At 35.0% G+C, this 16744-nt stretch overlaps 1 protein-coding gene across 2 annotated transcripts; it reads right to left on the bottom strand.

Annotated features, from left to right (window-relative positions):
- Window positions 1–2775: 2775 nt before the first annotated feature.
- Lnpk (Lunapark) lies at window positions 2776–16693 on the bottom strand. 2 transcript variants are annotated; one of them, XM_053765197.2, is made up of 9 exons: window positions 16349–16693; window positions 11390–11625; window positions 10904–11036; window positions 10230–10344; window positions 8995–9122; window positions 8207–8336; window positions 7334–7480; window positions 6699–6773; window positions 2776–6331 (listed from the first exon to the last, which is right to left on the bottom strand). In XM_053765197.2, the coding sequence occupies exons 1-9, from the start codon at window positions 16379–16381 to the stop codon at window positions 6255–6257; spliced, it is 1074 nt and encodes a 357-aa protein (XP_053621172.1). In that variant the 5' UTR covers window positions 16382–16693; the 3' UTR covers window positions 2776–6254. The 2 variants fall into 2 exon arrangements, with proteins under 2 accessions (XP_053621172.1, XP_053621173.1); XM_053765198.2 differs by having other exon boundaries at window positions 10257–10344.
- Between the last annotated feature and the right edge of the window lie 51 nt (window positions 16694–16744).

Below are 16744 nucleotides of genomic sequence, written 5' to 3'. Positions count from 1 at the left end.
ACTACTAGCACTGTTTCATTTTTGCTATCTCATTCATCTTACGTAACAAACAACGGATACAACACATTGAACAAAGAAGTTCAGAAGTGAAATATCCACATAAATACATTTCTATAACTTTTTTTTTATACTAAGTAGTTCGTAAGCTCACTTCTAGACGATAAATCAAGATTGGCTGCTGAAAACAATCATTTACTTACAGATTAAATGTACGTGCATTTACTATATAATATGTATATAACATTAGCACAGATTATAGAATACTCCCAAGTGCAATGTCTATGAAATAAAACACAACTCAACTGGGTACTTGTATATTAGTTCCATTATAAAATAGCTAATCATCGTTACAAGCAATAAATAACAAATTTAACAACACTATTCACTTGACTTCTCATTATTTACAATATGAGGATTCATAATTCCACAAACGAATCAGAATTTCACTCTACGACTCGTATAAGTACACCAATGATCTAACAAATGTAATAAAAATTACATGGGCCTTATGAACTATACTAACCAGCCACAAATTAAAAAAAAAAGTCTCAATATTCACTTTCATTTGTCACTTTAATTTGACAGATCTTCCCCATTTCATCAGCCATCAGAGCCCAAGCTTCTAACTCGATAAAGCTAAGACTACTTTTTCCTACTCTGTGATACATGAAGTTGAGGTCATTGGTGTACTTTTAGTCTCCCAACACCAATCGTGTAATTAAAATAAGACACCTAGAACTTAGAAGTATCCCGAATCAAAATCAAACATTTACATTAAACTGTGCAGTAATATAAATATAAATAGTTCAACAGTTTGCAATTAAATAACATTTTTTATAATTAACATTTGCACATTAAATAACCGCAATCCATGTTGAACTAAGTGAAAATAGACGAAAACAAAATTATTCGATCAAAATATTACATGGAAAATCAAACACCAAACATACGAGTGTTAATTCATAAATAAATTATACATTTCAATTTTTTTACAAAACATACTTGTCGCATTAGTAAATAAACGTATAATTTTTGGAAACCTGTTTTTACTTTCTGATCGGTCAAATAAAGCTCCAAAGATTAGTGGTCATTTACTAATGCTAAGAGAATGCTACTATAGAAAAAAATCCAATACAATATCTACGAAACAAATCGATAATAATAATCTATATCTGATTTCAAATGGACAATCTTCTTGAAGTTAGTGGCGCCCTCATGTAACGTAACTGTCAAATTGACATTGACATTTTATACATAATCGTCATATATAGAGGGTAGTAAAAAAAATCATTTAAGCATCCACTTTACGAAACCTCATTGCAGTTCCGCATTTCACTTTTCACTATAATCTTTTTGCAGTGAGAGGCAGTCATCACTGTAAATTAAAAAAGTAATAAAAGTATATTGCACAAAAAGGCCTCGGCTCAGGTAACTTTAGCTAACCGATCAAAAATTAAGAATTTAAGACACAGATATTCAATTCGGGTAATTCAATTAAAATATATTACAAATTCAACATTTATTGCACGAATACAACAGTGACACCTTTTAACCAAAAAAACCTATATTCAATCATGTTCATGGCTAACTATGTACCGCTGAGAAGTTCTCTCTTCTCGGAAATGTCCTCCCTTGAGAACTCCCGCAGATTTCCAAGAGAATCTCTCATTGGAAATTTCACAAGCACGATCTGGATCCGACTAAAAAAAATTCTCGGGACCGAGAATATTTCCAGTCTGTTACCGTACATTTTCTAAAAGTTTCGAGCAAATCGCCAGTCATAAGAAAACTCTCAAAGAAATAAAAATAGATCAAAATCACCACAAGCACAAACCGACAGATTTATACAGATACGACAAATTTATAACAGCACTCTGTATATGCTACGGGTTAAAAACATGCTGTTTATTTCTCTATACAAAACTACAATTAATCATATTACGGTACAAAAGTAATCACTGTTATAAACTATGATTTATAAATATATGATACTTATAATTTATTGTTCATATTACTGTCTAAAACCACTGGAAACAAACTGAGTCTACTGGAATCAAAATAACATTTATAGTACGACCGCCAAGTCTTAATACTATTACAATTTTCAAAAATTACATTAATGTTATAAAAGTACAAATAAAAATTCTATTTAATTATGTCATGGATTGTATATTTTATTTGGAATAAATGAATTTTAAAAAAGGATGGCGACCGTACAGGGAATATATTTGGCAGTGTATTGGTTCCAGAATCTATTTAGTTTTTTTTAAACACTAGAATAATGCCGAAGACATAGGAATGTATAGGGATAACTAATAAATGTTATAAAAAATTGCGAATGAGGATTATTATATTTAGGGATTATTCTTGCTTATGCAAGAGAGACAGACATCCGTTATAAAACTCCTATCTATAAATTTTTAACGTCTACCTTACGTAGCAGTGCAAATGCGCCAGTCAAACAATTGTTTTATCTATTGTGTCTCGATTCTGCGCGATCGACGGTTGAAAGTTATTAATAAAAAAAAAATATGAAGTAAAATTGTTTGCCCCTATCACTCTTACCAATATATGACTTGGTAAGAGTGATAGGGATAAACAATTTGATGAATAAAATGAAACAAGTCTGATATGTGTGAAATGTCTTAAGCGACTTTTCTCGATAAGGTACTTTTTCTCGTGGAACGACACATATTATTAACTAAAATATGCTTAAACTGATCGTTAATATTTTGTGAATAACAATTCGAAGTCGTTCTTGCATGAAATCTTTCCTTTTTATTACTTTTTGTATTCTTTTTCCTCGTACTGCCGACCACATGTCAAGTAATATCTTTATACCGCGGTAATAGAGGCGAATTCACAATGAATTTATGTTTATGTGCTGTTATAGATACTAGACCGAATACTCAAAAATAAATGATTCAAATTCAATAGCAATTTTCAAAAATGCCTGTAATACTCACAACCCATAAAAGGCATGATATTTTATAAACACTTATCTCTTTTTGGGTAACTATTTGACTTAAGTACTTATATCAAACCTTAACTTTAGTCATACCCGAAAGTTCTTACAACCTTACATATAAAGGCGAAATTTGAACGACATGAGTCCATATGTAATGTACAGATACGCAAAATTGTTTAATAAATAAAAAAATCATGCTTTAAATAACGACTAACAAAATATGTCGATAAAGAGTAGAATAATGACTTTTAACGAACCACATTTTTAACCATTGCGAATAATTTTATTCGCTGCCTATTAACCATTAGATAGTTGATAAACACCCAGTGTTGCCAGAAAGAGGACACAGTGGCAGTTGGCACGTGAATTATGTTACAATAGTCTTTCTAAAGTTTTCCGACCTGTATCTATTTTTCCCACATGCCAAAAGATCTGTGATCTGTGCCACACTATACCGACATGTTAAAAATAAAATTAAAAAAAATTTCGAACTGTCAAATTAAATACTTTGATAGGCTTCCATCTGACACTTGACAGTTTTACTCCTCTGCACAGAAGGCACGGAAGCATCATCAGTGTTAATATAAACTTAAATGCAGCGCTTTGAATCACCATTAGAACATTTGACTAGAAAAAGCATTGAGTATATTTTTTATTTCGTTTTTACATCTATATAGCACGAGTTGACGGTTGATTTAGAATTTGACTTTGATTTTTAGAATTATTGAAATAATAAGGGTTCCGCGATGTTCTTTTTAAATTAATGAACCATAAGAATTAATTACATTTTATAAACAAAATTTTTAACTAAAGCAAGACAGCATGCTTTAAAAAACTTAGTGATTGCTTTTATTTGAGTTGTTTTTATAAGGAACATCATTAGAGGAATAAATTTGTATGCAAATGTATTTTTCGACACACATCCTTGAAGTATTACGCCACTAGAGTTTTAATAGAAGTTTTACGTAAGTGTGCTGAAAAGATCGTACGGCATACGCCTGCCAGATAATTACTATTGAATGAATGAGTAAATGCTATCATTCATTACATACAAAATTCCGCTTGTTATGTAGAATTCAACAATTGTACCTCCGCACAGTCTGTAAATATGAGAAATTTTTAGAGGAGGAATTTTACTACATTTTTTTGTAATTGCAATACCAAATAGAATGGTCAATATTGGTTGATAAACACCCAGTGTTGCCAGCCAAGAGAACATAGCGTCCTCATTTATTTTCTTCTTTATAGACAGACTGAATCATAATGTACTTTTAAAACATTTTTGAAAATAAAACTCTATTGGCATACTAGTGTTAAATTGTAAAAAATCAATAATGATTTTATTAATTTCAAAGTTTTTAAATATGACTTAATTAGTTGTAATGCCAAAAATACAAAAGCACACAAATTATCTAAACTAAATGAAATTACTAAAGCTACCACGTTTGTTTAGGTATTTAAAATGATTTTTTAAAAAATAATGTATTTTTATTGAAATATACACTTAAAATTTCAATTCTTTAAAAATTACAACAGTAATGATGTAATTTATGAAATAATTTGTAATGTAACAAAAAATTGGATTTAAGTGTAATCCTCAACAGTCAATTAATTCCTCATGACTTATTATCATTCATTACGTGGAATGAAACAAACACAATTACTGTCTTGGCAATACCTAATGATGGAGTGGTTAACCATTGCCTTTTCTGATGACAAATTATCAAGTAAACTGCAGGTGTCCTGAAATTTTTTCCTTCACCGAAAGGATGTGGTCGAAGAAAAGACGTGAGTTAGATTGGTATACAAAATCACGTGGCACAAGTAGGATTCGAACCTGGAACCTTCCGGTTCACAGATGGACGGTCTTAACCACTGAACCACCAACGTTTTACAATGTGTACAATTCAATAAAAATACATGAAAATAATTTATACATTCGCTTTACCTAAACAAAGGTAAATCTTAAGTAACCGGCCGATGATATTTAACTATACCTAACAAGATCCGTTAACTTAATAATAAATCAAACGGTTAATCTACACTACAGTATATTAAGTTAGTTGATAAGATGAGGGCTGTTTTAGGGTTTCCAAGGGTTCAGACGGAACCCTATTTTCGATTGCGGTTTGGTATTCAGTTAAAACAAGTTCAGTTAATAATTTAATAGGGTTCTTTTGCGTTCCGAAACTCAAGAGCTAAAAATGAGAACCCTTTCAGGACCATTCTGTCTATATGTTAAGATCCTTTTTAATTTATGTCCTAGTAAATTTTAGAAAATTTAAAAATTAGCTTTTTTCGCCTCAAGACAGACCTACTAATACATTTTAATATTAGCTACCAATGACTAAAGCTAAGCGCGAAATTAGATTTATTTTTAACCGACTTTGAAGAAAGGAGGAGGTTCGGGTATTATGATATATTTTTTTGCGGACGATTTTATAAACGACATGTATTGGCGAACTGTTTGCCGATACTGTGTAGCTGGCATTAAATATGGAGGGAAAAATTTTTATGCGCGCTTAGCATAGTACACGCAAATTTTGGACACGATCACTATCATCTAGCAAAAGTTTCACGAAATTCATTCGATTTTAATTAACACTAATAATGAGCGCGTTAAGCAAGGCACGCATTTTTATTGTGCATTAGGTGACAATAATTTATTTATTGTCAACATTGGCATTGATTTGGCCATGGTATCAAATTTCGTGGCAAAATGCTGAACTATATTATGTGCACATAACATTAAATCTCGTCTATCTTGTAAAAAAATATACAATAGTTCTGAAAATTACTATTAGAAAAAAATGTTGTATAATTTATTCATGAATCATAAAATTTTGAAGTTTCGTAATATTTTCTGTTAAAATAATTACTTTCGATGATAAAATCGGCAAGTGCTACATATTTATTAAGGATCTCATATTTTATTAAGGATCTTTTTCACAGCCAAAACTATTCCATTTTCAAAATTCAAATGCCTGCCAGTATCAAATCCGCAAATACTGCGTTGTTCTATTTTCAAAAATCTTGGCCGACGTCATTATATTTTCATCGCCAAAATTTTAATACTTTTAAAATTCAATTGCTGGCCAGTAACAAACCTTGACTTCACCAAAATGGCGGGTGTTATTTTTATATTTTTACCGCATAATAGGCTAATGCATGCAGATTGCCTGATGGTAAAAGCAAAAACCGCAGTCCATGGACACTGATGCGTTGCCAACTTTCCAAATTTGATAATTCGAGGTGCCTCATATCCGTGCAAGTCGACTCGAGTCGTTCAGTCTTCTTTCTTGTTTTGTTCTTGTTTCGGCGATTCTTCGGCTGGAGAGGGAGGCTTATCCGATTCGCCTTCACCTGAAAACATTTTCTTTTTTCAAATCCTACTGATATTATAAATGCGAATTTTTTTATTCTACCAAGCAAATAGGCAAGCGGCCCACCTGATGGTAAGTGGTCACCACAGCCTATTAACACCTACAACATAACTTTGTGTCCTAAAAATTAACCTTAAAATTTTGAAAATTTGCCTACGATTTACCTGACGTTAACCCTCCTTATGATATTGTTACCTATCAGTTGCGAAGTCTTTGTGTCCTTTAGTCGCATCGTACGACATCCACGGGAGGATATGGAGTTGTCCTATTCTAATGTGGATGTGAATGTATGAGAAATATGAGATATATTTATAAAAAATAAGCATAATAAAAAAAATGTTAATTACCAGCAGCTTGAGTAATATCATTTTTTTTCTCATCTTCGCTCTCACTTCCGGAACTGGCGACAGACGAGTCGTCACCTGGAAATTAAAAACTTCTATATTACTTCAATTCGACTATCATTACATACATAGCGTTTTTTTATATAGACCTCTTGTTAGTTAGACGTTTTGCGATGGGCGATTCGCTTTGTTTGACGTTTTGCTACTTAGACTTTCTCATCAGGAGGGATGTAAAACAAAATTGCTTCTCGCTGTCTGTCTCTATGTATTCTTAGATCTTAAAAACTACGCAACGGATATTGATGTGGGTTTTTGAATAGTACCTAAACTCGAAGAGTAAAGTCTCATCAATAAATAAAAACGTGTTTATAGCCAGGGGCCGAGTGATCCCTTACTCGGCCTTAAGCCGCGCTATAACTTACTAGATACGGACAGCTTCATAGGTGCGAAGCAGAGCCCTGTGAAGACCGAGTAAGGGATAGCGGTACAACTTACCAAACATGGGCTGCGTAGTGGGTACGGGCAGAGCCTTGTGAGGTCCGAGTAAGGGATGACGGTACAACTTTAATATACCGTTGCCTCATAAGCACAAATCAGAGCCCTGTTAAGTCCGAGTAAGGGACACTAGTATAACTCACCAGACATGGGCAGCCTCGTGGGGGCAGGCAGGGCCCTGTAAGGTCCGAGTAAGGGAGCGGTGGGGCGCTGTTTCCGCGCTGGGTTCAGTTTCCCGCAGTACGCGCAGATGTATGACACATAATCGAATTCCTCGATCATTGCCATTCCTGGGAAAAGGATTGGTATTATGTTTGTTTGTATCGAATTAGCTGCGTCCCGGGGTGTCGCTGCTGTGGGGATTTTGGAATTAAAACTACCCTATGTGTTATTCCAGGTTATATTCTACCCGTATACCAAATTTCATAAAAATTCGTCTCGTAGATTTTGCGTGAAAGAGTAACAAATATATACTCCCAAATGCAAATCTTAATAGGCAAGCTTTAACCATCTTACATGCAGGTATATGTGAATGTCAATAGGCTCATAAATAATTACATTTACAAATTAATGACTACGACTTTATTTTCTCTGATCAATATAAAATGAACTGTTACACGAGAAACATTGTCAGATATAACTCTTTAAGCGTTATCTCAGCTCTTCCGTAGAGCATCGGATCCCAGGGTCCCCTAAAGATATAACCAACCGTTACGCGAGAAACAATGAGCACATATAACTAACTGTTGTTCAAGAAAAATTGTAATTATCCGTTTCGCAAGAGATACTGAGTAAATACAACTAACCAATACACGAGAAACACTCGGTAAATACAACTAACCGTTACGCGAGAAACACTCGGTAAATACAACTAACCGTTGCGCGAGAAACACTCGGTAAATACAACTAACCGTTACGCGAGAAACGCTCTGTAAATACAACTAACCGTTACGCGAGAAACGCTCGGTAAATACAACTAACCTTTATAAGAGAAATACTATGCAAGTATAACTAACCGTTATGCGATAAACAATCAGCACATATGAGCGCCATCCGCTGTGTGGGTCCATCTTTCAGCAAATAGTCGACAACTTTGTCGAGCGCCGAGCGGTTCTTGTCCACAAGCGGCCGCGGGAGTTGGTCCGACTGGGATGGAAGTTTATGGTTAGATACACTAGGTGGCGCAAGTAAATATCGAATCTCTCTCATTTACGCTTATTTCTGACTACATTCGTGGCTGTGACGCCGCGAAACCTAGGGTCAGCGTAATAAGTAAACTTTAAAATTACGAAGATTCGGCTTGTGATTTTAGAACCGGCCTGACATCAATGGAAATGATATTGTTGCCGGTTGGCGGTGGCCCTTAGTCGCCCAGGGCATATCTACTAACCAAGTATCGAATGCTGGGCTAAGAAAGGGGAAAGAAGTGTCTGAAGGCCAGCAATGAAATGGTCAGCAAATCACTTGGATGATTAAAACAGGATAGAGAAGCATGACGTAAAAAAGAGAGCCCAGCAGTGAGCTGAATTGACGATAAATAAATAAATATATTAGGACAAATCACACAGATTGAGCTAGTCCCAAAGTGAGTTCGAGACTTGTGTTATGGGATACTAACTCAACGATACTATATTTTATAACATATACATATATAGATAAACATCCAAGACCCGGACCAATCAGAAAAACATCATTTTCCACCATGACCCGACTGGGGATCGAACCCGCGACCTCTCAATTCAGAGGCAAGCACTTTACCACTGTGCCACCGAGGTCGTCTTATGATTACGATGATAATACATACCCTAAGCCTAGGTCCTTTGTAACCCACGCCTAAAGGCGAGTTGAAAGGCACGACATTCATGTTGTTGCTAATCGGTGTTGACGTCTGAAGGGCTGCGATCTGCCGCTGTCTCAACTGGCCTGGTGTTGCTGGAAAGAGATAGATATAAATCTTTTTTTAAAAGTATTTTCGGAACAAGCTTCTATTGTCATTTAACGTATGAATTGTGAGGTATCTTGTAGGTGATCTTTGATTGTTCGATTTGTCGATTCTGCAAACGCGTCTAAATAGTAATTCTTATTTCATGCAAATAAGGACTAAAATAGAAATGTGATCTTGTTATTTAGTAGTACCAACATTGAGTAATAATTTATCATCGGGAATGAATTTAATCGTTAGTTCTTAGTTTTCAATAGCAGCTTTTGTTTAGAAAATTAACATTTTTATAATATGAAGGCTAATTTTTTCATCCGAATCTATGGTTTTTTCTCTCTGTATCTTTGAGAATTTTTATTCAAGAAACATAATTCATTTACACATTACAAATTTGGTGAAAAATAAATTCCAAAAGCTTTTATGTTATATTATTATACTACCAATTATTAAAATGCTGTGTGTACCCATTATTGTTATTACGACGAGCCTTGCACACCATAGTTCTATACTATTATATTGTTTAAGTTGTAAACGGTTCCGTGCACCAATAAATTAATGAATGTTCCCTTTGTAACTTAAAAAAATATTTTAAAAAATCTTATTGCAATACAAATCAGTGGAATGTGTCATAATGTAAATTTATGCCAAGTTGAATTTTATTTTAAACAGTTTTTTGTACAATGTTCAATCTTACTTTCAGAATCACAAGGTCATGTAAAAAATGTGTATTACTCGGGTAAATTAATTCAAAGCATTTTTATTTTTTATTCGTCGTAGTAACAGTCGCTTAGATTATAAAAGCAATGTAGTTACTTAAATATTTGTTCGGTAAAAAATTTGGTTTTTATAGATTTTGGACATTACACTATTATAATAGTTTATTAGTACATTTGTTTAGTTTATCTAGTTAATTAAGTCTATTAGTTTAAGTTATTGAAGGTAAATAAAACAACAGATAGCTAAAAAAAATAGGTTGCCATAAGAACTATCACATTTAGATTAGAATTAAAAACTACCATGCTTAAACAAAATCTACCACGTGAAGAGTACAACGGAACAAATTCTACCAGTATATAGTAGTTTATGTACATGGGAGCTACCTGGGAGTGGCGAGTTAGGAGTTTTACCGGGTACGTTGAGGCTCGGCACGAACGGTTTTAATGCCCTCGACTGCTCCTCCGGTGTTCCGTACTTGTCCAAGAGCTCTTTTGCTACCTGAAAGTATGTGGATTCAATTCCATTATAGGTAACTATTTCCAGGCTTTTCATTTATAGTTTATTTGTAAACTCTTTAAGTACATATAACTATAAAATTATATAGTATATTTTAAATGCAAAGGTTTGAATATGTTAGAAAGGTTTTTTTCGCAATCACGCAAATTATACTGGAAGGATTTCGATGAAAATTGGTACACGCGTATAATATATAACCAGAAATAACACAATGTACTTTGTTCCCAAAATTCCCACTGGAACGAAGCTCCGGGGCGGTGGCTAATAATGACTACTCTTTTTCATCTTCACATATTCCCAGTTCCCGGGTTCAGCTGGACAAAATAAATTTGACATTTAAAGATTCGGCTGTGATTTTACAGCCGTCTTCTTGCCTGACGTCAAACCTTGGAAATGCTATTGTTGCATATCAGATGTCAAGGATATGTGTCCCATAGTCACCTTGTACGACATCTACACGGTGGAACCACACACAATTTTAATGCTAGTTAGTTATGACACATTATTACCTAATAAAGTTATTTATTATTGATATTACAACCTTGTACGTCTCAGTGTTCATGACTTCCTCTAGGATCTTCTTCTTCTCCTCCCTCATCTTGCTCAACGTCATTCTGTTCTTCTCCAACGACCGCTTGTAGTACCACGATATAGAAGAACGGAGAAATATTGCACTGGAAAGAAATAGCCACTCGTTTTGATTAGAGAAGCATCTAAAATATACCAGTTTTTACTCATAAGGAGTAAAAATTAAGCACTAATTCATATCCATAGATCCATACTAATATTATGAACTAGCAGGTCCCACTATTTGCCACTAGATGGCGGGTATTCGTAAAAGTCAGATGCCTTTTGGCGACTTCAATAATATTGGACACAAGTGCGGTATAATACAATACACAATAACACACAATGGCAACCGCCATCATCAAAAAATAGCAATAACAGTTTAGAACTGGCGTTTTGCTCAAGATTTTTTTTTACACAGGTGACATTTGAGGCAAAAAAAAAACTAAAAATGTCTCACACGATGGGGAAGACGACGAAAGGCGAGGCGTACATGAGCGAGTGGAGCCAGTGTTGCCCCCTACCGCAGTACACGTAGTAGTACAGCACCAGAAACACCACGTACAGCCCCACAGAGTACGCATTGACGTAGCTGTTCAGGCGACGTTGCGTCTCTTCTTTCGTAAGGCCGTCCTGCTCTATGCTTCGGATTTTCGTTTCGAGACGCTCCAGGATTTCCGATGTCGTTTTCTTGCGCTGGAACAATATTGGGGGATTGTTTTGATTATATATATATGTGCTATGTTGGCGAGCCACAATCGAGCGCTGTAATAAGGCAGAGACAGATGTATTATAAGATCGACATTACGAATAGTATGTTGAAAAATCAATTTATACTATCCAACCCTATTTACTTTCGAAGAAAAAGCTAATAATAAAAGACTATATTACTCCCGAACATATGGTCTATCGTTATGCTAAATTTCATCAAAATCGGTCCAGTGGTTTCAATTATTTTCTTTTTATAATATTAGTATGGATTAATATACTTTTACATATATCCTTCTCGTACCAAATAAGTTTATATAATAATTTTAATCATGTGACATTTTTCTCATAGTGAGTAAACTAATAAAACACTGGTTGACTAGTGTGTACGCGATTACTGGCGGTAGGTAGTCGTAAAAGTCATATCAGATGCCTTTATATGACAGATTAAACAGTAGTAGAAATAACACATTTGATAGGGAAAGAATAAGGAACATAATAGCTATCTGTAAGCTATGTAGCTTACAGATAGCTATAGTGTAATATGATATGCTATTTTCTGTACGCAACATATCCAAAATTAACGCGAATTCGACCGTATTACCGCCGCATAGAGTTTCATGCAAGGTAACTTGACATTCTGTTGACTGTATGATACAATACTGATTCACCGCAAACCGATGCGGCTTTACCTATAGTGTAGGGGGCACGAGATACCAGGGCGTCCGGTATTTGGGAGCGCCGAAGGCCGCTCGTGACACATAGCTGTATCGCTCGCTATGTATAGCTCTGAATAATAATAAATTGTCAACACTCAACAGCACACACGAGGCACTAAGCTTGTAGAGCAAGATCTGATGTACACAAAACATAGAAACGGACACAACATATCCACTTAAACTTCACTTCAATTTAATATGATGGGCAAAATAAAAAGCAAATGATGTGCTGACGTAACAATTTGACACAAACGCATTTTGACACAATAGGGCGCCACGGCATCGATTGCACATGGGCGTAACATTGGCTAGGCCCGGCACTGACCGCATGCCAACCTTGAGACGTGTACGATACGATGAACGTGACCGATGCGTTTAATATGCTAATGAAAATGCAATCTGACAGTGAACATTGGCTGATTATAATTTTGTCTACATGCACTTATAGTACCAACGACCCTTATTGTTGTTAAAAGATTAAAGGGCTTTACAAGCCTTAATTTAGTTTAATCAGTCCTATCCTCTCTCATCTGAGCGGTTCCCCGATTGTTTCCTCAGCCGTAGAGCGTCAGCGCCCAGGGTACACTTTCCTCTGGCTTTAATCTGTCTTAGTTAAACCTTGCAAGTTAAATTTCGCCAATTTCTGCTTGTCATTCAATCAGAATTTGTATTTTCCACGTAGCAAAGATCTAATTACAATGCACTATTATGAGATAAGCTTGTCCATTTGTTGCAAAAAGATAAAAAGTCCTATTCGAAATTATACATTACTATGAGATAAGCATTTGGTGCACCTAGATTGGGCTCAAAAAAAAGTCAATTTTGTAAAAAAAAATCAAACGTGACCTACTTTCGATTTTAGAATCGGACCCCGAAATTAGATAGTTATATCTACATTATATGTGGTCGTCCAAATCAAAAGGGACCTTATGGCGGCTGGCGCTTACGTCTTTATTGCCGTTGTTCGAATACAAAACAACGACAATAATGTAACCCTTTTGATTTGGACGGCCACATATTATAACGTGTGTAACATTCATAATCTACCTTAGTGGCTTCGGAATTAAATTAATTTAAACAATATTTCGAAGACCAGACGTTTCGCTAAACACAACAAATGATCAAGTCTAGTTTTTGAAAGTACAGTAAGTAGAGCAGAACGCGCGCCTCTGTGCGCCTTATCTCCTAGCAATAAGGTCGAGTTTATAACGGCGTTGTTGAGATGAAAGCTAGTACCTTTCTCTATCAATTCAATATCTTAATGATTGGTCTCGGTATTTCGTGACTTAGCTTACATTATATCGTCCCATTTTTAGGTTAAAAAAATATAGACTTCTTCATAAGTTTTTCGCGTGCGAAGCGTTCCGTATCATCTATAAAAACGACAAAAATCACGTTTGTGTTATGGGAGACCCCTTAAATATATATTTTTTTGTATTTTTTATTATAGCGGCAACAGAACATACATCATCTGTGAACATTTTAAACTGTCTAACTATCAGTACGCATGAGATACAGCCTGGCGACACAGACAAACGACGGACGGACAGCGGAGTCTTAGTAATAGGGTGTCATCACGGAACCCTAACAATACAAGCAGTGTATTGCGATTTCGTTCACATGTTACCATACAGGTAGGATACGTTGTTCATCCAAAAAAGTGACTCTTAAATACAAAATGCGCAAGCGTATACGCATCCTAACTAATATAATAATGCGAAAGTAAGCTTGTTACCGCTTCACGATCTATACCAATCATATCGAAAATTTACACAAATGTAGGAAAAGGAAAAAGTGTATGGAAATGAAATGAAGTAGGGAAGGACATATAGGACACAAATAACTGCTCCAGTGGGAAATTTACGCGGGCGAAGCCGCGGGCAATATGCATTAGATGTACAATGACCTTATGGCAATAATTACGATGCGAAAATAAATAGACATTCACAAAAACTTTCACTTTCTCTAGACGCACAAGAGGTTCCATTGTCATAGCAGAATTTCATATACCTATTCTAGAAAACTGAAGTAGTAAAGAGTTTCCTGTAATAGACCAAAATAGTGCCAGTAATTCTTATACTTTAACAATGCTATCAATATTATAAATGCGAAAGAGCGTGAGCCGTTGAGCGTCGGAGCCCAGAGTCTGCTAACAGAGTAACGAACTCATATGACAACATTCAATTACGGCCATGCTATTGTTCACTGTATTGCCGATTCAAAGGTAGAGCATTGTGCAGAGACAATCATTATTGAATCCATAATGTTACAGGTTATAACATAAGGTGGTGATCATCCAAGCATTACTGTATCTGAGAGTGAGTCCTTTGGTTGCAAAATTATAAATGCGATAGCCTGTCTGTCTATCTGTTCTGCTTTCACGTCTAAACCGCTAGACCAATTTTGATGAAATTTGGTATGCATGTAGTTAAAGACCCCTGTTCAAACATAGGCTACTTTTTTTTCCAAAAATCTATCAAATGACTATATGGGGTGTGAAAATTTGTATGAAAATTGATCTCTTTCGAAGATAAATTCACGCAGGCGAAGCCGCGGGCAAGAGCTAGCTCTTCAAAATAAAATTCACGAATTTCATTACTTAACTGTTTGGTTATTATATTTATTGATGCTGTATTGTAAACCTGTATTAGTATCATTTAACATATTGAGGAAACCTTTCAAACTAATTGAGTTCACTAGTGTGTGTGTGTGTGACTACTTACCACTAAATGTCGGCCAGTAGTCTAAATATCATGTGTCAGATGAGTTTAGGGAACTTGAATAAAAAATCACACCATTGTTAGCAATAACAAACTCGAAAAAAGAAGACCAGTTTAGCTCTTAAACACTAATGGAACTATAACACATGTGTTTAGCGTTTGAAACTGTTCTTACATATCTCTATACATGTATGTACTATATGTGGTTTGTTATGTTTTAGGTATTAATGTACACTGAGAATTAAAAAATCACACAAAAAAGAAACAATGCTTTAAACAAAGTTTTACACTTATCTTTTGGCTAAAATAACTAACAGGTTGAACACCTATGATTATTAATTAATTGCTGAGGTTATTGATCTTAACATTTTGAACATTTATTTTCTAGTTTCGCAATGAGTAATATGGTTCGCCATTGCCATATTTATTTCACACATCAACTACAGTTTCAATTGTTATAATAAAAAGCAATGAAAAATAATTTCATTGAGTTTATATGTGATAGAATTGGCAATTTCAAGATGAATGCCAGGGAATCCCCTATTCTTCAATCTACAATCAATATACAGTATAAACTCTTCCATTACTGAGCGACTGAGTGACTGACTTACTGACAGACATCATACAGCCGAATCTACTGCGTGTAGGAAGCTAAAATTTGGCCTGTAGATTCCCTTGGTAGTGTAGGGGAGCACTAAGAAGGGATTTCCACTGCGCCCGCGCCGCCAGACCTTTCGGCGCCTACGCTCACAAAGGATTCATTGTATTCCATGCTATCCAATTCTATACAAGAAACCCTCAGCCTCTTCGCTTTTTACACTGAAATTCCTGATACCAGAATGATATTCAAACAATAGGTTTCCGTCCTTTTATTGGCACCTTATTTTTTGTCGCACCTTTAAATGGACCTACCTACATTCTAAATAAAATGAGAACGGGATGGTACACAAATATGGCACAAGTAGGATTCAAACCTAGGACCTATAGAATGGACCACCACTGTCATTTGACATTGAAAAACAAAATGGCAAACATTTTTGTTATTACGAGTCTACCCTAATCCCAGGGCTCCAACTCAAAACATTAATACAAGAGTCCACCAATAGATTAAAGTTCAATAAATTTATTATTAAAGCAAGTGATTATAATTCATATGGGTCACGGCCACAAGTTTGAATTCCCGCCAAAGCGATATTAGACTACCAATATAGTTTTTGGCTACGATACAAAAGCATTTTTATATCTAGTACATTTCCTAGTCTAGATACTCACTCGAAATCTGGATATGAAACTGAAGAAGCCCATTTTCAGTCGCTCAACAAATATAGATATTCAAAACACTTAAATAACACTCGAAAACTGATTGAAAAACTATTAATAAGTTGCTTTTCTGAATATGAAATTGTGATGACGAATTCTCAGTCCATAACCTCAAACACCGAAAGGATATTCAAATTATTATGTTAATTAGTTCAGCGCGGGTTCATTAATTGCAACACATGCTGGCACGGTGGGTAAGTTTTCAAGTTTTCTACTTTGAAAACGTCAACGAAAGAAAATGCGATCCAATAAAAAACATCCCACTTCACAAAACGGACGACACACAATTTTCGAGATGTCAAATAATTAAATTTGACGTTCAATTTGACAGTTCGTATATTAGTGATG

Source organism: Plodia interpunctella, chromosome 27, assembly GCF_027563975.2.
Source record: "Plodia interpunctella isolate USDA-ARS_2022_Savannah chromosome 27, ilPloInte3.2, whole genome shotgun sequence".
In the NCBI taxonomy this organism is placed as follows: Eukaryota; Metazoa; Arthropoda; class Insecta; order Lepidoptera; family Pyralidae; genus Plodia; species Plodia interpunctella.
This window is presented reverse-complemented; position numbering and strand designations above follow the sequence as displayed.